At 46.8% G+C, this 26,248-nt stretch overlaps 1 protein-coding gene across 1 annotated transcript in view; it reads right to left on the reverse strand.

Moving 5' to 3' along the window:
- Positions 1–22,398, reverse strand: part of FYB2 (FYN binding protein 2) — a 106,290-nt gene extending 83,892 nt beyond the window's left edge. The window contains 1 exon segment of the mRNA XM_080654170.1: positions 22,027–22,398. Coding sequence (XP_080510296.1) covers positions 22,027–22,254 — 228 coding nt within the window. The 5' untranslated portion in view covers positions 22,255–22,398.
- Between the last annotated feature and the right edge of the window lie 3,850 nt (positions 22,399–26,248).

Genomic DNA, 26,248 nt, shown 5'->3' on the forward strand with positions numbered 1-26,248 from the left:
GCCAGCAGGGGAGGGCAGTTGGGAGGGACCAGGCCTGCAAGGGAGGGCAGTTGGGGGTGATCAAGCCTGCAGGGGAGGGCAATTAGGGGTGACCAGGCCGGCAGAGGAGGGAAGTTGGGGGTGACCGGGCCTGCAGGGAAGGGCAGTTGGGGGGGACCCAGGCCTGCAGGGGAGGGCAGTTAGGGGTGACTGGGCCAGCAGGGGAGGGCAGTTGGGGACAACCAGGCCTGCAAAGAGGGCAGTTAGGGGCAACCAGGCAGGCAGGGGAGGGCAGTTGGGGGCCAATCAGGCCAGCAGGGGAAGGCAGTTGGGGGCAATTGGGATGGCAGGGGAGCAGTTAGGCATCAATCAGGCTGGCAGGGGAGTGTTTAGGGGGTGATCAGGCTGGCAGGCAGGCGAGTAGTTGGGAGCCAGCAGTCCTGGACTGTGAGAGGGATCGGGCCTAAACCAGCTGTCAGACATCCCCCGAGGGGTTCCAGATTGGAGATGGTGTAGGTTGGGCTGAGGCACACCCCCCCACCTCCCTAGTGCACAAATTTCACACACCGGGCCTCTAGTATGCCTTATATGACATTAACATGTGCCAGGCACTGTTCTAAACACTTACTTTATTTAAGCCTTATGTTTAACCCTGTGTTTTCCCAAGATATAAACCCAGATATGTAGTGAAGCACCTAGAGCTTAAGTACCTTGTCCAAGGTCACAGCAGGGAAGGGTCAACCCTGGGCTTCAAATTTATACAATGAGGATCTGGAACCCATGCTCTATCTTGGACTCCTTAAACTTCAGAATCTGTTGGTGGGTCTAGAAATTGGGGGGGAGGGGGTTACTATTTTTAGAAATAAAGCTAATACTTGATCAAATGAGCACAAATACTGTAACACTAGCTTCTTGGGAAGTATATTTTCCCTTTGCAAGTTTCAGAGAATTAATCATGCTATGTTTTTCCTATCTTCATCATCCTTAGCAGCAACCATTATGTGCATCTTAGTCTTCGCAAAAACCGTGTAAAGCAGGTATTATTGCCCCAGAATTTATTAACTTTCCCAGTTTACACAGTTTGAAAATGGTATGGAAATTTGAATCCAAGTCCCTTTGTCTCTAGGACTAATCTTAACTATTCTGCCAGTATAACTCACTCACAAATTTAACTCTACCTCATAGACATTTCATAATCAATTTTATACATGTCACACTTACTTTAGAAATTATGTTAAAAAATGTAGCTCTAACCATATCTTTTAAACAAATAAAACAAACAAAAATCACAGGAAAGCAATTTACATTTGCTTTTAAAATACTCTCTTGGGCTTTGGTTATTTATTCTGAGATGGGCAAAACATTGGATCTAATATAATTGGGATAGTTTTAGATTTTTAATACATTATATTGCTACTGCAACCATACACCTTGGATTTTCAAGGTAGTTCTGATTTCATGCAATTTAAAAGGTGATAAGAAAATGCAGAACTAGATAAAATACAATTTAGTGTTACACCCTTTCAAAATGGATCTACAAATGAGCATAAATTCTGTGTCAAATCACCTGTCCTGATTTCTGGTTTTTAACATACTAGAGGCCCAGTGCATGATTCGTACACCAGTGGGGTCCCTTGGCTTGGCCTGCATCCTCTTGCAAACTGGGACCCCTGGGGGGATGTTGGAGAGCTGTTTTTGGCCCAATCCCTGCAGGCCAGGCTGAGGGCCTCTAGTATGCATATAAGATCTTTGGTTAATCTCTTCCCGCCCTTCCCCTCCCCCTTTCCCTGAAATTCATCAGTCTGTTCCATATTTCCATGCCTGTGGTTTGCACTCCTGCATTGAGTATCTCTCCCCCGGTGGTCAGTGCACATTATAGCTAGCTACTGGCCAGTCACTATAGGCTTTTATATATATAGATGGTACGGACAGCTGCTCCACCCTCTTGCATTTAGCCTGATGTGGCAGGCTGCTGGGTGACCCTCTCCCATGTCACAGCTCCCTGGGCTTACTCACACCTATAGCAGCACACATCACACAACAACGTAAGCTGCAGTCAGTAAGGCCCGCACATGCTCAATAAATTAGTAGCGATTCAGGAAGCGAAAATCATCATAAATATAAGTACCAAAAGGGGAACACACCGTTTTGATGCAGATTTCTTGATTTAAAAAGAAAAGAAAACCAACTCACTTTTGATTTTCTGCAAGTTCTGAATATTGCCTTATGTATGGCAACATAAATGGCAGTGGTTTACCACACACTGACCATTCTCCTTCTGGTACATTAGTGCAGGAGCCTCAAGAAAAATGCAAGCTCAAAGTCCAAAGCACAGAGAAGGCAGAAGATGAAAAATTACAAGCCCAGTAAGAGAGGCAGTAATAGCTGTCAAATCCTACCTAAGATGGAGAGAAATAAAAGGCCATTAAAAACAGCATCCTTCAGGAATAAAAGGGCTTCGATCCAACCTTCACTACTCCAAGGGCCATAGTAATGTCCAAACAGTCACATTCCTGGTACCACTGATTCATTCTGAAGCCCTCAGAAAGGGGCAGGAACAACAGAGCATAGAAGTGCTGTTTGAAAGCCTCCCATTTGACCTCTGAGCAGACACAGGATGGAAAGGTTAGAAGCTTACATCATAAAGGTGTGAGAAGCAATAGCTGCACACCCCATTACCCATCAGGTTAAATCAGAACTGTTTTCCATCTTTCATGTTTGGTATGGGCAAGAATCCCAGCTCTGCTAGAGCTGTGACCTTGAGCAAGCTACTAAAGCTCTCTGCACCTGTAAAATGGGGCTAAGAATGCCCACCACATGGGACTGTCATAAGGTTGCAGGTAAGTGTACACAAAGCCTGGAAAGTGTCTGGCCCAGGTCAGTGCTCTTGGTAAGACTGCTCCTCAGATGCAGTATACTAAAAGGGAGGTGCCCCAAGTTCACAATGCTACCAAACACCTCTCCCACAGCCATGGCACTGCTCACTGCTGATTTCAAGCCACGCACACAGTCCTGCATGGTCCTAATAAGAGCACCATGACTCCCTCACAACATCCCGTCTCATGGATTAAAGCTGCCTAAATCCCCAATTCTTTTTTTTTAATTTAATAAATCTTTATTGTTCAGATTATTACAATTGTTCCTCTTTTTTCCCCCCATAACTCCCCTCCACCCAGTTCCCACCCCACCCTCTGCCCTTACCTCCCCCGCACTGTCCTCATCCATAGGTGTACGCTTTTTGTCCAGTCTCTTCCCGCACCCCCTACACCCCTTTCCCCCCAAGAATTGTCAGTCCACTCCCTTTCTATGCCCCTGATTCTATTATATTCACAAGTTTATTCTGTTCATCAGATTTTTTATTCACTTGATTTTTAGATTCACTTGTTGATAGATATGTATTTGTTGTTCATAATTTTTATCTTGACCTTTTTCTTCTTCTTCCTCTTCTTAAAGAATACCTTTCAGCATTTCATATAATACTGGTTTGGTGGTGATGAACTCCTTTAGCTTTTTCTTATCTGTGAAGCTGTTTATCCGACCTTCAATTCTGAATGATAGCTTTGCTGGGTAGATTAATCTTGGTTGTAGGTTCTTGCTATTCATCACTTTGAATATTTCTTGCCACTCCCGTCTGGCCTGCATAGTTTGTTGAGAAATCAGCTGACAAATCTTATGGGTGCTCCCTTGTAAGTAATTAACTGTTTTTCTCTTGCTGTTTTTAATATTCTGTCTTTTGCTCTTGGCATTTTAATTACGATGTGTCTTGGTGTGGTCCTCTTTGGATTCCTTTTGTTTGGGGTTCTCTGCACTTCCTGGACTTGTAAGTCTATTTCTTTCACCAGGTGGGGGAAGTTTTTGGTCATTATTTCTTCAAACAGGTTTTCAGTATCTTGCTTTCTCTTCTTCTGGCACCCCCATAATTCAGATGTTGGTACGCTTGAGGTTGTCCCAGAGGCTCCTTACACTATCTTCAAATTTTTGGATTTTTTCTTTTTGCTTTTCCAGCTGAGTGTTTTTTGCTTCTTTGTATTTCAAATCTTTGACTTGATTCTTGCGGTCCTCTAGTCTGCTGTTAGGTCTCTGTATAATATTTTTTATTTCAGTCAGTGTGTGCTTAATTTCTAGTTGGTCCTTTTTCATATCCTCGAGGGTCACGCTAAATTTATCGGCCTTTTCTAGGAAATTCTTGAAAAACCTTTTAACCGTGGTTTTGAACTCTATATCCAGTCATTTATTTTCCTCCATTTCTTTCATTTGTGATCTGTTTCTTTGTCTCCACATTTTTGCTGCTTCCCTGAGTTGGTAGAGTAGCTTTGTGTGGTAGGTGTCCTCTAGGGTACAGTGGCTCAGCCTTCCCACTTACCTGAGGTGGACACTCTTGGTGCACCCCTTTGTGGACTGTGTGCTCAGCCTTGTTGTAGTTAAGTCTTGATTGTTGTTGGTATCACTGGGAGGAACTGACCTCCAGGCCAATTGGCTGTGAGGATCAGCTGTGTCTATGCTGGGAGAATTTATATGCTGGAGACACTCTTATGAGACAAGACTTGCAAAATTGCAAAAGCCTCTGTGCTCAGCTTGGATGGGGCGGAGTATCGGGGCGGAGCAGACAGCCTTGGTTTCCCGTCAGCCCTGCCCTATGAGGCCCCTGGGTCTCAGTGTTCCTGGTAATCACTGCAAGCTCCTCTGAGAGAAAGCTGCCATTGAGTTTCGCCTGTTGCCAGACAGTCCAGTTTCTCCCCGAATGAGTCAGGGTTCCCAGAAACTTGCCCAGAACTGGAGTTCAGTGCAGTCAGGAGCTTCTGTCTCCCTCCCGATTTAGAAAGCCAGCTGTGCACTCAGCCTCCTGTGCATTCAGCAGTCAGTCCTCTCTGCGTGAGCGCGCCTCCAGACCTCTGCCTTCCGCAGCTCCCGAGTCTCAGTGTACTTTCTCTTTTCCTAACAGTCCATATTCCCCCCGAATGAGTCTGGTTTCCCAGCGTCTCTCCCAGGACTGGAGTTCAGTGCAGTTGGGAGCTTCCTTCCCCCTCCTGCTTTAGAAAGCCAGCCGCGCACTCAGCCGCCTGTGCACACAGCCGTCCGTCCTCTCTGCGTGCGAGTCTCCGTACCTCAGCCTTTTGCAGCTCCTCTGAGTCTCAATGTGCTTTCCTCTTTTCTTCTAGTTGTAGAATTTCCACTCAGCCAGCTTTCCTGTGGTTCTGGATGGTGTCCGTTTTGTCTTTTAGTTGTAGTTTTGATATTGTTGTGCGAGGCAGCAGTTTAGGTGTTTACCTATGCCGCCATCTTGGTTTCTCCTCTAAATCCCCAATTCTTAATGGTGGGCAACAGTTAGCCAATAACTCTCCCTGAAAGGATAGATCAGCATAATTTCTATCCCTGCTCATCTTGGTCATCATCAAGCCTGACCATAGTGGCTCAGTGGTTGAGTGTTGACTTATGAACCAGGAGGTCACAGTTCAATTCCTGGTCAGGGCACATGCCTGGGTTGTGGGCTCGATCCCCAGGAGGATAGTGCAGGGGGCAGGTGATCAATGATTCTTTTTCATTATTATGTTTCTATCTCTCTCTCACACTTTGAATATAAATATGTATATGTGTGTGTGTGTGTGTGTGTGTGTGTATGAGGCCCAGTGCACGAAATTTGTGCATGCGGGGGGGGGGGGCACAGTTCCCCTCAGCCCAGCTTGCACCCTCTCCAATCAGGGACCCCTTGGGGGATGTCCGACTGCTGGTTTAGGCCTGATCCCGGGGATCAAGCCTAAACTGGCTGTTGGACATCCCTCTCACAATCCTGGACTGCTGGCTCCTAATCGCTCACCTGCCTGCCTGCCTGATCGCCCCTAACTGCCCCCACCCCCCCCCCCCCCGCCAGCCAGGTCACTCCCAACTGTCCCCTTCCTGCCGGCCTGGTTGCTCCTAACTGGACCCCTCCCACTGGCCTAGTCACCCCTCACTGCCCCCCCCCGACAGCCTAATCGCCCCCAACTGCCCCCCCTGTTGGCCTGGTCACCCCCAACTGCACCCCCCCCCCCCCGCCGGCCTGGTTGCCCCTAACTGCCCCCCCCCCCCCCGCCAGCCTGGTCACCTCTTACTGCCCCTCCCTGCTGGCCTGGTCACCCCCAACGGCCCCCTCTGCTGGCCTGGTTGCCCCTAACTCCCCCCCCCCACCCCGCTGGCCTGGTCACCCCAAGCAGCCTGCTGTTCAGTCATTTGGTTGTCCCTCACTAACCCCCTTGCCGGCCTGGTCGCCCCACAAAGCCTGCTTGTTCAGTCGTTTGGTCGTCCCTCACTAACCCCCCTGCTGGCCTGGTCATAGGAAGCCATCTTGTGATGGTGTGATTGTCAATTTGCATATTACCTCTTTATTATATAGGAGATATATATATTTAAAAGGAAGCCAAGCTAGCACACTAACACAGGTCCTTATGTCCCACAGATCTCTCATATGCCCAACTGAACTGTATTTCTTACCCTTCCCTCACCTCCCCATCCCTTCCACTGAGTAGTCTGTAACTCACAGCCCGTGGTTAGCAAAATTCCTCATGTCCTTAATCTCTTCTATGAACATGCCCTTCACCTTCTTGCTCTGATTCAAACTGGTATCTCCATGAAGACACTGCTTCCCCAGATGTTTTCTCAAGTGTGGATATTTCTTCTACACTCCTCACTCCTGGGCCAGGAGGTGGGTAAAATGTCCTCTTAGCTCCTCATTGCCACTTCCACAAAATTTCTTCTTTCTAGGAAACACCAACTCCTTCTAACAGCATTCTAAACCAAACCCCTTGCTTCCTCCTGCTGCCATCTACATCCATGGTCATTCCTTTTTATTTATTGAGGATTTCAGCACCTGCCTCACTCTTCTCCCTCCACTCCCTTGACAATGAGCAATTTAGAATCCATCTAGATAATCCTTCTAACACCCTGGGATCTTGTCCACCCCACCTCAGCCACAATGTCCACGGACACACCTTAGACTTTGTCATTCCCAGTAGCTGGATCCTCTCCAGCAGATAGGTCTCAAAGATCCTGCTCTTGGATCACCACCTCCCACCTCACCCACTTCACTTGCCTATTCTGTCACCCCACTCCAGCAAACCATTAGAGTGGGATGACAGAATTAACTCCTGGGCCTGGACAGGTCTTCCCTGTCTACTACCCCTTGCTGTCTTCATTTCTCCACACACCCAGATTAGATCCCACCAGCAATCGCCAAAATCACTCTCTGGAATATATCAACTCTCCTGCCTCCTTCCCACTTTCTATGTATTTGTGCTGAGGTAAGAGTACATGTGCCTAGAATTCCAACCCTGGTTAAACTTTTCTTTATTTGTCCCTGGAGTGCACCCATGGTAGCTCCCACTGTGCAGTGTGTAAGGGCTGGAATCATCTATTAGAGCAGGAGCATGCAGGACTCATGGTCCAGGTAAGGAATTGTGATTTTGTCCAGTAGTCGTTGGGAAGCCTGGAAAGGCTATGAGGAGAGTAACACACTAGGTAACCTGGACTCATTCAAGGCGCTGTGGCCGCCAAATCTCTTTTGGTGTATGCTACTTACCACTTTCCATGCTCTACTGTAATCACTCAAGTAGATGCCTCATCTTCCCTAAGTCTGTGAGCTTCCTGACAGCAGGTAGAAGAGCATACCTTTGGAGAGCCCACAGACTCAAGCACTATGCTTTACTCCTAGCAAGCACTCAATAAATATCTGCCAAGTATTGAATGAAATAAACAGCTAGATTTCTGGGGTAATGCCCTAGAGGAGATGTCGTTAGAGACCTACAAACTAAGTTCCTGTCAATGAGACATCTAAAAAGCAGTTCTTATGTCACTTCACTGTTAAACCATTCAGTGGTCCCCCATTACCCTGATGAGAAATTACTCATTCCTTAGGCCCTCTGATTACTTCCTGCCTCTATCTTCAGCTTCTTTTTCCACCACTTCCTGCCTCTAACTCACCCCTCCAGTGAAACTGACCTTGCCTCTGTGCATTTGTTCATGCTGTTCCCTCTGCCTGGAATGCCTTTCGGTTCTTATTCACCTGGATAAACTTAGTCAATCTTTGACGATTTAGCTGAGTTATCAATCCCTCCCAGAAGCCTCTTCCAGTGCCTAGGTGGGGCTAAGAGTACATGTTCCATGTGTTATAGCAACTTTTGCTTACCTCTAATTTTCCATTTATTTAATTTTATTAAAATCATCTATGTGTCTGTTTAACCCACCTTCTATTCACACTGTGATGCCCTCAGGGGCATGGACAAAACAGTATTTATTTTTTTACTCATGCTTCTGTCACTATGCCTAGGCACATGGCATAGATCAACAATACTGGTATGTGTTCTTCTGAATTACAATGAGCTGACTAGAAAGTATTTGGATGTATTTATGCATGGAGGGAGCTGAGGAAAATGTAGAAGTAATTCCAGACCAAAAAATCTGAAAGGTGCCTTGAATTCTTAGGTTCCATCTCAATCTCTTACTCCGTTTCCAGGCACTGTGTCCAGCAGCATGCACACTTTGCTTCCGTTACTGTGACCCTGGGCTTCTGAGCTGTGCCCTTAAAGATGGGGACAAACACGAAGATCAGAGCTTCTGAAGCTTTCTCAGGTCACATAGCTAATGTGTGTCGGATCTGAGCTGGGAACCCAGCCCCCACACAGAAGCCCGTGATGTTTTCAGACGAACTCTATTCGATCGCATGCCTTTTCTCTAATCACAGATTTTCATTTGTCTTTTCCCAAATGCATCCAACAATTATTTATTGCATGCCTACTGAGAGAAACATAAATGAATAAACGGACACGGGCTTACCCCAGGGGGCCCGGTTTGATGGAAAAGGAAACACAGTGACAGCGCCAGCCCGAGATCACTGCTGCAATGGGGCAGCCCCAGGGCAGGTGGAGGGAAAGAATAGCCAGGTTAGGAGAGTGCAGAGACCTTCCTGCAGAAAGCCAGACGTGAGAACAAATAGGAGCTTGGCCGTTGACAAGATGGGTGCATCACAGGTGGAGGGGGCATGTAGAAGACCTGAGGCCTGAGAGAGCAGGCAGGTTGGGTTTGCCAGGTGGGGATTATGGCTGAAGTGGGAGAAAGGGAGGGTAAGAAAGGGGGTGAGGCTGCATCCAGAAAGGCCCTGTAATCCATTGAAGACAAACTTAGCAACACACAGTTGCATTTTTATGGTTCAAAATACCTTCCTGACTCTATAGGGAGATGGTGCATTATTTATTTTTTAAATTAATTTCAGAGAGGAAGGGAGAGGGAGACAGAAACATCAGTGATGAGAGAGAACCATTGATTGGCTGCCTCCTGCATGTCACCTACTAGGGATCGAGCCCACAACTCAGGCATGTGCCCTGACTGGGAATTGAACCGTGACCTCCTAGTTCATAGGTCAACACTCAACCACTTGCCAGGCGAGATGGTGCATTAGAAATCAGTATTTTGCAACTTTCCTATCCCCTCACTCAAGGCATGGGCCTGCTCAGAAATGCTCAAGCATGGAGAAAAACAAAGGTGGTTAGCTGTTCATGTCAAACAAGTGAGGTTTATGATGTCTTCTGGAAAATCAGAAAACCAAAAATCCAACAAAACAACAACCCACCCCAAACCACAATGGGTTAAAGAGTACTTCAAGAAACTAAAATGTTGCCAGTTAGCTGCATTTTATGGTGGGGGTGAGGGCCTCCAAGGGAAAATTGGGCCATACCTTCTCAGAGGCCAAGTTCAAAATGCAGGTCCCAGCAGAGCAGCTCAAGTTTGACTTAGTGAACAGCCTGGGGCTAAGGGTCTGTAGCCAGACTTTATGGTCTCTGCACAGGGCCAGCCCTCAGCCTACCCCAGACTGGCCTCCCCGACACACTTCCCCTGCTCGGCGCTCCTTGGCACTGAACCTTGGAGCCGAGAAGCGGGAAAGCTCACAGGACACTGGCTGCCAGCACGTTGGAAAATTCAACCACAGAGCGTCCTTATTTGCAGGGCTTCCTGCTCTCTAGGCTGCCCTCTCGCACCCCAGATGAACAGTCACTCAGTGTCCTTTGGGTTTATGACAGTTTTATTTAAGGTGCAAGTTACTGAACACTGAAAATAGAAGGCCTGAATACCTTCTTTGAGCCACTTTATTGCTTTCACCCTACACCGTATGATGTAAATGCTGTAGCCAACGTGGCCATTTCGATTTCTTAGATTTGTTTTTTATACGAGAGTCCCAGCTGCATGCAGAAACAGTCAGAGAAATCAAAGACACCATTCTAAATGCAACGGAGACAGGTTTCACAGGTGTTAGATGATTTTGCTGTGTTTTTGAAAGAAGAGAAAGCAGCTTCTGTCTGGCTTTCTGTCTATGTAGGACCTTCCTTCTCCAACAATAGCCATGGAAGTCACCTTTCAGATCGGGGGTGCCACCATCACTGCCATCACTGTCTCCGCCTCCATGACCACCGTGGTGCCACCACCACACGGCACCATTCACACAGCCTGCAGCACTGTGATCGGTGCTTTTCAGAAACATCCTGAGTCTCCCCACAGCCTGGCAGGACAGACTTTATTATTATTATTTTTTATTTATTTTTTAAAATATATTTTATTGAGTTTTTAGAGAGGAAGGGAGAGGAATAGAGAGTTAGAAACATCAATAAGAGAGAAACATTGATCAGCTGCCTCCTGCACACCCCCCACTGGGGATGTGCCCACAACGAAGGTACATGCCCTTGACCGGAATCGAACCCGGGACCCTTCAGTCTGCAGGCCGACGCTCTGTCCATTGAGCCAAACCGACTAGGGCAGGACAGACTTTATTAACCCCATTTGGTAAGTAAGGAGGCCTGGGGAGAGAGCAGGTTAGCAAAGAGATTAGCAACCACATGGTGACTTTGTAATCAGACCAGCTGTGTTGGAATTCTGACCCTTTCCCTTTCAACTAGTGTTTGAACTTGACCTCCATCACCTCAGTTTTCTCATCAATAAAACAGCAACAATAATAATATTTACTCTATTGTTGCCTGTTAATTTAGACAACCCAGGTGTTCAGCACAGGGCCTTGAACCTATTTTCTATAATGCTAGTTATTATTGTTATTAGCATTGTCAAAGTTTGCATCATTATTCAGAGGCAAATTTAGATTTAACAATCAAATCTCATTCCCAAACTCAAGCTCTTTTCCCTCCCCCACACTGGGTTGGACCCTTTCATGCATTCTTTCGCTTGGGCTTCCACAGTGCTAGGAGAAGCAACCAACTCCCTTTCACAGACAAAGAAACTGAAGCTGGAGGGGCCACAGTGCTGATCCAAGAGCTCATAAATGGCCGACCTAGACCTTCAGACCTCCGTCCCCCAGTTCCTTCTAACACACTACACACAGCCTCAACTTGGGCCTCCAAACAGTCCATAAATGCAACTAACAAGTATTTGCAATGCCCTTCATCTGGGACATTTCTTCAGTCAAAGCTGATGTGCAGCAGTCTTTGCACTTCCTGAATATGTATTCTACTAATCCACTTGCCACACCTCAGGATCTTTTCCACTCAAAGAGGTAGTGAAGCCAGAGCCTCGTGTGAAAGAGGTTTGCAGCAGCAATTGGTTACACAGCAATCCCTGACAAGGACTCCCAGCAACAGCTCCCAATTTCCTCCACCTGGGAGGGTGCCAGCTGTGAGGCCAGCAGCGCAGTTTTCAGCTCAGCTGTTTCCTAGGGAAAAAGCATCCATGGCCCTTGGAGGCAACCATAAACTGACAAATTTACAGGGAAACTGTGCTGTAGCAGAAAAGCACTGATAGGAGAGGCCTGGGTTCCACATCTGTTTCTTCCACTCCCTAAATGTGTGTTTTGAGGCAGCCATTTTATATCTCTTCCCTTACCTGTGAAATGGATATGCTTATTTATAGCTGAGAGCCAACCAATGCTTCTTGCATAAGTAAGAGGGTGAATTGACAGTAATCTCAGTCTAGCCTTTCTACTTGCCTTTTCAGTTAGTTTATTCAGTCAACAAATGTCAACCCTCTGTATCAGATGGGAACCCCATTGACCATGTTGCACACCTGTAGGATCATGGGGATCACGTAGACCATTCGCATATACTACTGTGTAAACTGTGTACCCTGATTGGACAACTCAGTGGCCCCACTGCCGATGTAAGTGGTGATGGTGGTGAACAAGTGCTCCCTGCTCTCATGGAAGTCACAAGAAAATGGGCTGTTTTAAAGGACAACAGAGATCACTCATTCAGTCATTCACTCAATAGCTAGCTGAGTACCTGATATGTATGAGGCATGTGGAAATGCACTGTAAAACACCATACAGGTGTAGGATTAACAGCTTCTTTTCCTCTCATATCCCCTCTAAATACTTACTGTTCTTAAAGCTTCTCGTCTTATGTCCTCTGGTTCATTCACTGTACAGGAGGCATTCATTTCTCTCTCTTTGATTCACCCCTGGGTTTCCTGACCTATCACCTGGGGCAGAGAGGACAGTAACTATTTGTGGAAGTAATGAGGGCCTCTATGCTTTTGCACACATTTCATCCTCTGCCTGGAATGTTCATTTCCCTTATTTTCTGAAAAATAGCTGTCTCACTTGACTCAGCTCAACTGCAGAGGACACTTTCTGTCAGGAATGCGGTGAGAGTTGGTGATCCCTGCACTTCTCTCTGAAGTGTTTACTACACTGTTAGTGTCTTTTCCATCTTTCCCTTCCTGCCCAGTCTACATTAAATGCAGCAGTAGGGCAAAGAACATGGACTTTAGGGTTGGAATCCTCTAAGTTCTGGTGAGGCTAATATTTCCATTCTCTGTCCCCTATTTCCCAGTGAGTAAAATGGAGATACAACTGCCATGGACATCAACCCTGGCTGGGTGCCTGGTACAAAGGAGGCCCACATAATGATATTTTGATAAAAGTAGTTGTAATGTGGATAAAGAGATTGAGGAGGAGAAGGAGGAAGAGGAGGAGAGGAACAATGATGTTCATGATGATCTTGATCATCATGGTGGTTTTGGCAATGATGAAATGATTACCTGTGACAAGAGTACATGTTTTGGAAATAAGTACAGAATTAACTGGCTGATGGTTTCAGATGGGAAAATGTTATCTGTTCTGGTAGGGTGGCACTTTACATTTCCAATAATCAAAGTGCTTCCATTTGGGCCCCCCTCTCCTTCACTGACATCAAGTATCCATAGGGTTTCTTGCGGCTTTCACTCTACTTAACCCCACTGGTTCTACTCACGTTTTGTTGTACAAAACTTCCCCCTTTCTCCCCTTCCCTTCCCATTTCCCACCTTGCACCCAGAGCAGCCACCAAAGCTAGTTCAGAACAATGGACAGCAGCACAAGACCTGGTCAAATTCAATCCATACAGCCATTTCACACTCTGTCCTGAAAATTTCCCTTATTACTGTCATCTTAATCTGCAAAATACTAAAGGGGACCCTAGCAAAGAAATAATACATTTATTTATTTATTTATTTATTACAATTTGTGATACATGCTTTGAAAACAACAACAACAACCCAACAAATTTGTGCTGAATAACTTCAGCAAGTTATTCAACCTCTCTGGGTCTCTCAAGGGAAGCGCCCACCTGCCTAATGGCGGTGCCTACCCTACTGTTGTGAGTTAACCCATACAGGGGTGGGCACAAGTAGGTTAATAGTCAGGATAGGCTAGGACTATGATAGGCTGAATAACAACCCCTCCCAAAGATGCTCATACCCTAATCCTCAGAAACTATGAATATGTTACCTGACATGGTAAAAGGGGTTTGGAAATGTGATTGAGTTAAAGGTCTTGAGAAAAAAAAAATTATCCTGATTATCCAGGTGGGTGCAAAATAATTAAGGGTCTTTATAAGAGGGAGAGAAGAAAATCAGAGTTTGGAAGATGTAAGGATGGAAGCAGAGGTCAGAGAGAAAAAAAGATGCTGTGCTGCTGCTTTTGAAGCTGAAGGAAGGGGCCATGGACCAAGGACTGTAGGTGGCTTCTAAGCTGAAAAAAAGGCAAGGAAACGGGCTCTTCCCTACAGCCTCAGAAGGAACTAGCTTTGTAGACCCATTTTAGACTTTGACATTGAGAGCTGCCAAAGAGTGAATTTGTGTGCACTAAGTCACCACGTTTGTGATAATTTGTTATAGCAGCAATAGGAAACTAAGATGCATGCTCTGAAAAGAAAACTTCAGGGTATATAATGGTCAGGACAGGTTAGGATTAGTTGTAACCAAGCAACTCGTAAATCTTAGTGGCCTAACCTAAAGCGCTCTCGCTCTCTCTCTCTCTCTCTCTCTCTCTCTCTCTCTGTGTGTGTGTGTGTGTGTGTGTGGGAATGCACTAAATGTGTGACATGAGGGACGGTTCTGCTTTTTCATATTCCTCAGGGACCCACTATCTAGTGATGCCACCATCTCAACACATACCTTGAAAGTCATGGGGCCAGAATTTGAACCAAATGTTTGACCTGAAGCTATTCAATGCTCAGTGTTAACTAGCATATTACTATATTTTGAGTTCATGAGCCAGAAGAGTCAAGAAGAAGCATGGAGGCAATTGTTTCAAATTCCACTTGGAGTAAAACATTGGGTTTACCAATAAATAAAATAACCACGATTAATCTTAACTTCCTCCCCCATGAGCCAGAAATTCTCTTCTGATATCAGGTTTAACTATAAAATCTTTGAATATCAGAAGTCAGGGTGGTATTTGAAGACCATTATTCTATGTATCATTTTGCAGGTGAAGATTCTGAAGACATGCCCAAAGTCACACGGATTTACCACCAGGGCCAAGGTCAGTTCTAAACAACACTATCCCTACCTGTCTGGGTGGGAGAACTGACCCAGGGAAACACAACTCATGTCAATGTGGGAACCATTTTAATAAGATAGAAACCAAGATATTATGATTCCAACTTTTCAGATAGGAGAGCTGAGGTTCAGGAAATTTATGTCCCAAGGGGTGGAGTTTGAACTTGAACCTCTGGTACCCTTGCCCAGGCTCCTAACCAGTACTACACAGCTCCCTCTGGGTCTGCATGGCCCTCTCTTACCTAGTGCTGTTGACGAGGAAAGGCCTGGAATCCCCTCCCACCCGTTGTAGCTACCAGCTCCACTGCACTCCTGGGCTGGAGCAGAACACAGCAGACATTCCCAACAGCAAGTCTACAGGTTGAATATTCTTTACTGAGTCAGTCTCATGAAGCTAAAAGTCAGTATCTCTTTAGCAATGCTGAAGACAGCAAGGATTTACACCCAGGAGGTAGGGTTGAACAACTCCACCTGTTGATAGGTTAAAGCGTTCATTGGAAGGCACTCAAACAGTTGCAGCTATATGCCAAAACAACTTTGTAGATGGAGGGCATTGCCAGGCTGTGTTTCTGCTGGGAGACTTATTGCTGTTTTTCACTGTCAATGCACTGCCTAGTATGAAGGGATATCTTTTCTGAGGGAGAAACTTGAGGGGCAGAATGTTTTGACTCTACCATTTACCCTGGGGTTGTATGTGGTCAAAACTGCTTTTGTGCCCTGACTGGTTTGGCTCAGTGGATAGAGTGTCGGCCTGCAGATTAAAAGGTCCCAGGTTCGATTCCAGTCAAGGGCATGTACCTTAGTTGGGGGCACATCCCCAGTAGGAAGTGTGCAGGAGGCAGCTGATCGATGTTTCTCTCTCATCGATGTTTCTAACTCTCTATCCCTCTCTCTTCCTCTCTGTAAAAAATCAATAAAATATATTAAAAACAAACAAACAAACAAAAAAACAAAAATAATAACACCTGCTTTTGTTTTTCCAAGCAGAGACTAAGAGGCAAGTTGTGTCCTTGGGTTTCATGGCGCTGGTGTGGTGGGTGCCTGTCCATTTACAGCTAGCTCTGTCCTTTCCATGGGCTGAGTCTGTTCTTCTAGACGCAGGGGTGGGCAAACTTTTTGACTCGAGGGCCACAATGGGTTCTTAAACTGGACCAGAGGGCCGGAACAAAAGCATGGATGGAGTGTTTGTGTGAACTAATATAAATTCAAAGTAAAGGAGCGGAGGGGAGAGCAAGAGAACCCTCCACTCTTTCGGCTCCGCGGGCCGGATAGAACAGCCGAAGGGCCGGATCCGGCCCGCGGGCCGTAGTTTTCCCACATCTGTAGAGTTTCTGGGAGAGAGGACCTCTTGTGGAATGTGTCCTCTAAACCTTCAGCTTCTGGGTTTGAATCTCAGGGCCACCACCTGCTGGCTGTGTGACCTTCAGCAAGTTATTCAACCTCTCTGGGTCTCTCAAGGGAAGCGCCCACCTGCCTAATGGCGGTGCCTACCCTACAGCTGCTGTTGTGAGTTAACACATACAGGGGTGGGCACAAGTAGGTTAATAATAACAATACATAATACAATAATTAATAAATAAGTGATAATACAAGAATAAACTTCGTGTTTTGTGTACTCACGACTGTAAACCTACTTTCGCCCAACCCTCTATAAAGCACTTAGAATTAGGCCTGATCTGCGTAAATAGATTAAATTATCAAATAGGTTTCATTAGGCACATTAAGATAAGAAAACTGAATCTCAGAGAGGATGACTGACTTGTTCAAGGCCTCATAAGTGAATGACAGACCTAGATTCAGATTCTGGTCTTCTGATTTAGAACATTTGTAAAAACATTTGTCTAATGTTCTGCTCATCCTATATAATAAAAGGCTAATATGCAAATAGACCAAATGGCAGAACAATCAAACAACCGGTTGCTATGACATGCACTAAGCACCATGGGGCACGCACGGAACATGGCGGGCATCAGCAGCACGTGGCAGAGCATGGAACATGGCAGGCGTCAGCTGTGGCGGGATGGTGGAGCAGGTGAACGGGGCTGCCAGACCAAGATGGGGCACCGGTTGCTACCATTGGGGCAAGCCTCTGGTGGTTACTGAAAATTCTTTGCTCCTGTGTGCCATGGTCCCATCCGGCGCTTGCACCTGCTGCTGGCGCTGGCTCTGCTTGCACCTGCAGCTGGCGCTTGGCACCGGTCCTGATCATTCGGCACCATCAGCTAGTGCGAGCGATGGCTGCAGGCCCCAATCACCCCTCAGGGCTTCTCTACCTCCCCCTCCTCCTGAGGGGTGATCAGGCCAGCAGCCGCCACTCACACTCACTGCTGGCCCTGCTTGCACCCACTGCTGGTGTGGGCCCTAATCACTGTCAGTGGGTGTGAGCGGGGCGGTGCCATCAGCACATGGGAGTGGAGGCGGCAGGAGTGGGGCTGCTGGCTGACAGGGGACTGGGACTGCAGCAGGAGGGGCTGGGCAGGGGCACAGAGGATGGGCTGAGACCCGCCCCAGTGCCCACTGCAGCCTCGCAGCCCACAGTTCCTTTCAAGGTGCACAAATTTGTGCACTGGGCCCCTAGTTATGATTATAAAGAGGAACCCAACTAAGAGTTAAGAATGGGGACCCCTGAGTCAGAGATCATCCCAAGAATTTGCTATTTTAGATTTTTACAGATGAGAAAAACCCAATCCAAGAGTCTGCGATCAGGGAGGAATGAATACTGACCCCGGTCCTAAGATTATTTCCATCCCTTGTGTGTTTTCCACACTAACTGGTAATAAACACCTCTCCGATTTCTTCTCTAAGGAGCTAAACACACCATTTGTGGCGAGGTCAAAATAACAACATGGTACAAACACCTCCCAGGTTGATGGGGGAAGGACACTTCCCTGAGTATTTGCATTAATTCTCTTAATTTGCTGATAAGGTCCAACCCTGAGCTTGCCAGGCCTGCCATACAAGGTACCCCTGACTCTGTGGCTTAAACAACAGATATTTTTAGTCTCCCAGTTCTAGAGGCTGGAAGTCCAAGGTCAAAGTGTCAGCAAGGTTGGTTCCTCCTGAGGGCTGAGGGAGCCTCTGCTCCAGGCCTCTCTCCCTGGGTGTGCATGATTGTCTTCATGTTCACAGGGGCTCTCCCCACATCTTCACATTGCCTCCCCTCTGTGTGTATCCCTATGTCCTCCTTTGCACAAGGACACTGTCATATTGGGTTAGGTTCCCTAATGACCTCACTTTACCTCAGGTACCTCTGTAAAGACACAATCTGCAAAGAAGGCCACCTTCTGAGTAACAGGGGGTAGGGCTTCAACATATGGATTTGGTGGGAGGGGACCCAATTCAACCCATAACAGGCCATTTATTATTACTATAACATTGTGATTTTAGTGTGTAGTCTACCTTTCAAGCTCATTGAGCTATTCTAAGCTCTTTGTATAAAAATTCAGTTGATGGCTAAGAGGTGAATATTATGATCTCCCTTTCCAAATGAGGTAACTGGGGCATAAAGAGATGAAGTAACTTTCTCAAAGCTAGTAAATGGTAGAGCCAGAAAATGAAACCAGTCCAGCTGCCTCAGTTGTGCAATTAAGCACCAGTCTGTCCTTCCTGTGTGAGCAAAGCTGAGTCCTTTCTCTCTGGGATCTCACAGTCCAGAACTTGATCCTTTCAAAGGGCTGGGGTCATGCAAGGTGAAGGAGACCCACTGTGACCAAGGGGATAGGGAGGGCTTCCCAGGGAGGCAATATCTTAGCTGAGTCTTAAATGACGTGAAACTAAGCATTCTGGAGAATAGAGTGTGCGTGCAGCAATAACAGGTTGGAACACAAGTGATGTGGGGCCAGGAGGCTGGAGTGGGAGCACATAGGGCAGGTACCAGAGCACCCCGGTCTTGTCAGACAGGCGAAAGGGCTGGGCTCTACCTCACAGGCAATGGGGAACAACCGAAAGGGGTACAGCAGGGGAGTGACATGACCAATTTCACCTGTTAGAACCAGCGCTCTTGTGGAGATGGTGGGTACACAGTTTGGAGGAGAAGAGCTTGACTCCATGGGAAGCTAACAATGGGTCAGGGCTGCAGCCAGTGCTGCTGGGTAAACCTGGCCCGGTGTCAGCCCTGCAGGTGTATGGGCCACTTAATGTTTCACCATCAAGGACTAAACAACACAGTCCAGTGCAGCCCAGTCTCTGTGCACAAAAGAAAGGGAGGTGGCCAGTCCTTTGGAATTGTGACTGATGATCTTCCCTTTCCCGCTTCTCAGAAATGCCTTGGAACTCACAGGAAGCCGCACCCCTGATGGTCTGATCTTAATCCCAGGGCCCTCTACTCTCCCATATACTAAACACTAGGGTGCACCCAACATCATGCTAGATGATGATAATCTAGTATCTTAATCATACCTCCTTCCTGGGCCTCTCCCTTGAACTATAAACCCAAATATCCAACTGCCTACTTGGACCCTCACCTTCCAACTTACTGTGAATACAGCTGACTCCTGATCTCTCTGCAAATCTGTTTCATGTTTTTCTTTTTTTTAATATATTTTTATTGATTTCAAAGAGGAAGGAATTATCTAATAAAAGAAAGCATTTGAGGATAAAAAAAAAAAAAGAGGGAGAGGGGGAGAGAGAGAGAAACATCAATGATGAGAGAGAATCATTGACTGGCTGCCTCCTACACACTCCCCTCTGGGGATCTGGGAATTGAACCTGCAACCCAAGCATATGCCCTGACCAGGAATCAAACCATGACCTCCTTGTTCATAGGAGGTGGATGCTCAACCACTGAGCCATGCCAGCTGAGCAAACCTGTTCTATCTTAAATCATCTAATTAAATGTCAATTCTTCCAGGTGCCCAGGCTTCACACCTACAAATCCCTTCTTTCACATTATTTTTGTCCCATGCATCAGTAAATCCTGTTGACTCTACCTTTTCTGACCAGAATCTGACCATTTCTAGCCATCCTCACTGTCAAGATTCTGTTCTGAGCCACTGTGCCCACCTGCTTAGATTTTGACAACAGCCTCCTACCTGGTCAGACAGCTTCTAACCTTGCTCTCTCTTATCATTTGTTTTCACAACAACAGCCAGATGATCCCTTTAAAATACAAATGGGATCTCCACTGTGCTACTCACAACACTCAGGTGCTCTCCATCTCACTCAGGGAGGAATGTGAAGTTCCTGCAGTGGTCTGCAGGGCCCTGCCAGGCTGACACTGCCTCCCACCACTTTCTCCATTGCCTCCTCTGTGCTGGCCTTTCTGGCCATTTTATTGCTCCTTGAACACACCAGACAAGCTTCTGCTCTGAGCCTTCACATGTGCCTAAATTTCTCTGTAGAAAGTCCTTCCCTAAGATATCCACATGATCAACTCTCTTACTCCTTCAAGTGTCTGCTCTAAAGTCACCTCACAGCAGTGCCTTTCTCAAAATGATCCCATTTAAAACAGCAGCCTCTCCCACTGCCTCTCGCTCCTTCGGCCCTTCCCTGCTGACTTAAAAAATAAATAAAACAAAATCTTCCTTTTAAAATGAGGGATAACTCATATTTCTCTTTCGATCATTTTTCCCTCTCTCTGAGCAGAAAACGTTGCAGAACCACATTAGTTTAGTCCATAAAAATGTTATTAGCTAACATGCCCTTTTATACATTTTTCTCTAAATTGCCTAACATTCTACCTGTTTTGTTATTGTAATCCTTGCTAGCGATGACTGGCTTATAACTGACACTCAGTATTTGTTATTGACAGATCTAAGGTCACGCTCCAGCCCTGCTACTGGTCAGCTGTGTGATATTGAGCGAGTGATAACCTTCTGACCCCCAGTTTCCTTCTCTCTCGCTCAAACCAACAACAAAACAAACAAATGAAACAGGGCAAATGGCATTGACCTCGCTGTGTTGCCATATAGATGAACTGAAATAGTGGATGCCAGTGGACATCCTGGAACATCAGAAAAGGCAAACTATATGTCCCTTTCTTTTTCCTACAACCACACCAAACCTATTTATTCAGCCTCACATTTTTCCATGAAGGAGGAGCTTTACAAAGGTTGCTAAAATGCAAGGTGTGTGTGTGGGGGGAGGATGGTGGGGGAGAAGGGGATTTGGAGGAGGGAAGATGAAAGCAGCTTGCCCTTGCTCACTCTTTTCCAAAGCTCAGCTGGTTGCACTGGAGTGATGGGCCACAGAGAGACAGAGTCCCACGCCCTGGGACACAGGGGCAACACTGAAAGGGTCCTGTCTCCATTTGAAGCCAAGCCTCTGAGGGAAGATGCATGATTCACAGCAGAAAACAGCTTCATTCCAAATGCATGATAAAGAGGATATGGAAGCAAAACATACCTCCGGTACCACCCACCCCCATCCCGGAAAGAAACTGATTTATTGAAGAGAGAAATAGAAGAGGTGGAAAACTGAAGAAGGAAAAAGCAAGATGTGGCCAGTCAGGCGAAAGAATTCTCCAACTATGCAAGCAGCACGCTGTACGGAAGGAGGGATTTCCACCTGGCTTTGTTCTGGGCACTTTCCCATAGAAAGCACCTTGGATAATCTCACGAACTAGTAACTCACTAGTCCTACACTAAGTCCTTACTTAACTTTATTAACTCACTTAACTTTAAACCAAACAACCTAGTTGTAAACAACACATTTCACCGTAGGCTAATGGATATAAACCAGGGATAAGTTATACGAAAAGACCTTGAATGAAAACTGCCCACAATCCTACTTTAGCAGCAGGAACCCTAGGGCGCAGGAGGATCCACTCCCTTGCCTGAGGCCACACAGCGAATAAGGAGCAAAGTGCACTGAAAAGCCACAAGCATGGCAGACCTGCCTTCTGCCCTCTGCCCTCTGTCCAGGGCGCCCATTCACCACCAGGAGGAGACACAGGCCACAAGGGCAAACACAAACCGAGAGAAGCCAGCAGGCTCCTAGACCAGCTGGGGAACTAGTTAGAAACCTCGTTAGCAGTATGCGCGCTGGGGTCCCTCACGCCACTGTCCCCAGGAACTCTTGTCCCCTTACCCTCCAACCTCCGAGGTGGCACAGGACACAGTACAACCTGCCTCAGTCCCACTTTCCCGGGAGCAAGACTGGCAGGAGCGGCGCTGCACTAACGCAGGAGGTGTCAGCTCCTCTCCCGGAGAGGCGGTGGGGGTGGGGGGCGTAGGACCGCCTTTCCCCGCGGCTCTCCGTTGGGAGTGACTAGACCCGGTGAGACCGACACAGAGAAGGCGACAACCTAGCCCCACGCCTTACCGCGTCCATGGCTTTCCTCCGAGGCAGAGTCTGGGACACAAACCCAGCTTCCCAGAGCTGGATCCTGGGGCCGAGGGAACCCTTTGTGGCGCCTGCGCCGGCCAGGGAGCAATCACTTTCCCGGGACACACCTGAGCCCAGGCTGAGCACCTGCCCCACCTGGGCGGCGGCTCCTCCCTCGCCCGGGGCTGGGGCCGGAGCGATCCCTTCGCTGGCGGGGCAATCCATGGCCCAGCTTCCCAAGACCAGGCGCCTGCAGGGGGAAAGGGAGAGAGGGAGATCCCCTCTCCCTGTCCTGCCCTGGTGGGCAAGAGGCTCTCTCCCCACTGCTCCCCAGCAGGCACTCTCCAGGGGAGTTCACTGAGCCGAGGCAGGGGAGTCAGTGTGGAATGGGGGCGGCAGGGCTCTTGTTAGTAGATAACACTCAGCTGGACAATGTAATTTCCATCAGTGACAGCCTTGGCCTATCCCCGCCCATTGGGATGACTACAAAGGGGACAGAGCGTGCCTAAACCTCAGGGCAATTTCGTGGAGGCCAGAGGGGGAGCGGCTATAATGGAGCATCTGTTTTTGGCCAGACGCTGTCTAAGCATTAGGGTACATTGTTATACTTCGATCTGACCATAGCCCTGGGAAGGGCTATTATCCCCATTTAAAAGACAGGGAACTGAGCCTCAGAGAGACCTTAAAACCCGCCCCTGGTCACACAGGTAAAAGATAGAAGCATCAGGATTTGAACCCAGGTCTGGATGACTCTAAAGTGATTTTGTTTTTGCTTTTGCTTTTGTTTGTTCTGACAGAGCTGGTGCTGGAAACCAAACCCTTAGCTCCCAGTTCTCCCAGAGCTCACCCCGGTCCTGGTGGTTGGGAGCTGGCGCAGCGGGGAACCAGTGCTGTGCCTACTGCCTGCCAAGGGCTGCCCCCACCCACCGTGGGACTTTTCATACTTTGTTAGGGCCAAGCTGCTGACAAAGCTTCTCCTGCCCTGTGCAGGGGCGAGGAGGTGGTGGCAGGTGAGGAGAGCCCACCTGTGTGCCCGTTTCCTCTAACAGCTGGTCCCCATACCTGCTCATCACCACAGCTGCCAGAGAATCTATTAAGAATACAGGCTTCAACACGAGTCAGTTCTGGTCTAGGGTCTGGAATCTGGGAATTTAGCTTTTTAGGTCAGTGTGTTTGAATAATTAATGACTCACAGCAAGAGAGAGCCTTTACATCATGACTCAGGACAGACACACATATATACATACTAAAATAAAAATTTCTCAAAATGTAATCACTCTAACTTTGGGTGTGGCCACACTGATGGTTTCTCTCCTTTTCTGAGCCATGATGTGCCATTTCACTTAAAAAATCCATGGCCAGCGCACTGACTTCATGACTCACAATTGGATCCACGCCGCCTTGTGGGCTCTGCTCATAATCAGAGTGGAGTCCATTTCTCCAAGCTAAACGAGGGGCAGGCCAAAGGCGCCCTGTCACTTTCCGCACACCCCGTCCTCACTCCAGTCAAAGGTAAGGATGTCTTGTATACATTAGCAAGCAATATGATGAGGAATCCTCCGCAGAAACTCTGGTGAGAACACAGAGCCCTGCTCCCAGCCCCCCTGATAATTGGCTGTCAAATCCCCTTTGCTCTTAATGCAATGGCTCCCCCTCGTGGCTTCTGACCAACCTACAAATGCAGAGGGAGCTGGACCAGGGGGCAAAGGGAGCTCTGTGCTTTTCATTTTGGTTCAGGAAAACTTACAATGGTAGGTCATAGGATGGAGCAGGCACTACTTATTGGTTAGCTCTTAGGCGGAGGGTTGCAGAGTAGACTTAAGAACTGTGACTCTTGGAACTCTATAAGATTCCTTGTTATGACCTTATGATCCTCTAGGTGCTAACCTCAGTTTCCTCACTAGCTGTTTGCCTTGGGAATGCCAACAACCACCTCTGAGTGTATGTTCCTCATCTGTAAAACTAGGTAAGAGGGTTTGCAGTGTTGGCTTAGGGATTAATGTGCGTGAAAATTTCTACAGTTTTCAGCACTAAACAGGCACCAAAAATTTAGTTCCTCTCTCCCTTTGCCTCTCCTCTTCCATTAACAGTGGCTGTGTCGGAGTCAAAACCCACATGCTCCACTTGGATGTACAAATGAAGTAGTGGTGTTTTACTCCCCCATAATGATCCCCATTTGCTGTAAGCCCCGGTCCCATAGTAGCAGGTCCTTGCATCTAGTTTCATATAAGGAGAACTCATGCATGTTTCCATGGGGAGAGGGCAGGGCAGATGAGGCAGATGCAAAGTACAGACATGGTGGGGAGGGTTTAGGATGTGAAATTTGGGGTTTGACCTCAGTGTAGGGAGAGCTCATTACACTTAGGAATAAGTAATGCGACTGACCAAAGAAGTATGAGATCCTATACATCCACAAGGTGCTTTGGTGGCTGGCTGCTAGTTCAGGCCAGGATGCCTCTCTGTGATCTGCACTTAATCATAGACCCAAAAAGGCCCTGCCAGGAACAGAGCCCCAGACCTTGCAAACATCAATCTTAGTCCTTATTTTGATTCTCATTTTCCAGGTGATGAAATGGAGGCACACATGAGATAGGTCATGGATTCTGGATAACACAGCAGGTGGAAGAGCAGACATGCCATACCCCAGTCTGGCTCCAGAGACAACCCTCACAACCCCTCTGGTTGCTTCCATTTAAATTATAGAGGAATGCAGGATAATCAACTCCTAGAATCAGAGAGCATGAAGTGTTATTGCAAGGATGTGTTTTTCCAAACTCAATTTTGAAAGAAGTCAGCGAGAAAGCTTAGCAGATACCTGGGCTGAAGTTAGGCTCAAAATCTTCTAGACATTTCTGTCTTTCAAGCTCCTAGCCTCAGTTTGTTTTTCCTGGTCTTGGAGGATGATGTGGCACACTCTCCAGGAAGTCCCCTTCCATTCCTTGGCATACTGAGCAGTAGAAATTAGTATTTCCAGCATATTCTCAGTGCTTCCAAACCTTACTTTCAGACTCAGATACTGCTTGTAGCTTTTCAGTGTTTCCATTCACGTCTGAGACTTTTATTTCTTGGCAAACATATTGCTTACACTTTGCACCGTAAGTAATGGTTTGTAGCAGAATACGCTGATGTACAAGAGGATTTTAAAAATATCTGAAAATGGGAAATCACATGCATTCACCTCTTTCCAGCATAAACTTTAAGCATTATATATTATCTGATGACAAAGCTGAAGCACGTAGATTGATTGTCAGAATTAGGATGGTGCTGCTGGAGTAACCTATTATTAATATTAAAATTATTATTGGTTACATTAATCATTTCTGAGGATTTCCAGTGTAACATGTAATTTATTTATGTATAATTTATATCCTGACTACTTTCAAAAGGGAGAGAAGGAAAGAGGAGAGGAAGTTAGATTTATTGAGAGCCTATTGTGTAATGAGCTACACAGGTTACATATATTTCCTTGGATTCCTTGTGACAATGTGGTGAGATAAGAGATGTTATCCCCACTTGACAAGTGAAGAAAATGAGGCTCAGGAAGGTCAAGGTAAATCCCCTGGACATGCAGAGTATAGCTTATTCTCCACTTGGACTCTGCCCTACCCCAATCTATTGTTCCTTCCTCCACTCCATGCTGTTCCCAGAAGGACTTGAGGGAGTGGACAATATAAAGCCAAGTGAACTAGGATGGCTAAGAGTGAAGATACTAGCCATGTAGAGGGCAGGACTGATGGGAAGGTAGGAAGGGATGGATAAACAGTGCAGAAATATGGGTTGATTATTTCAAGGTATACAATCATTTAAAGATAAATTATTTAAGGGCAAAGTTATGTGGGTTCAAGAAAGGATCTGCTTCCTTTTCACCCAGTTTGTGAAAACTATATCCAGCTTGTTTAACTTTTGCCTTGAAGGAAGCTCACATCTCAATTTTGTGCTTATCTAAGTAATTGTCTTAATAATGTGTAATAAGAGCTTTCTGGAAGGATGCTAAGCAAGCATGACCAAGGCAAGTTGCTTTCCTGTTAGCATCCTGTTATCAACAATCTGAGGACCTACTCTGTGCCAAGTGCTGTGCTTGGATGTAGCAACCCTTTAGGTTCTTGAAAGGAAACTGTCTTCCTCTTCTGATGCCAGTTACATTATGGATGAAGCACTCAGGTGAAGTATTAAGATGTTTTCTGATCTTCTTATCTTGTCGAGATCAAAGGAAGACCAC

This window comes from Plecotus auritus, assembly GCF_963455305.1.
Source record: "Plecotus auritus genome assembly, chromosome: 2".
In the NCBI taxonomy this organism is placed as follows: domain Eukaryota; kingdom Metazoa; phylum Chordata; class Mammalia; order Chiroptera; family Vespertilionidae; genus Plecotus; species Plecotus auritus.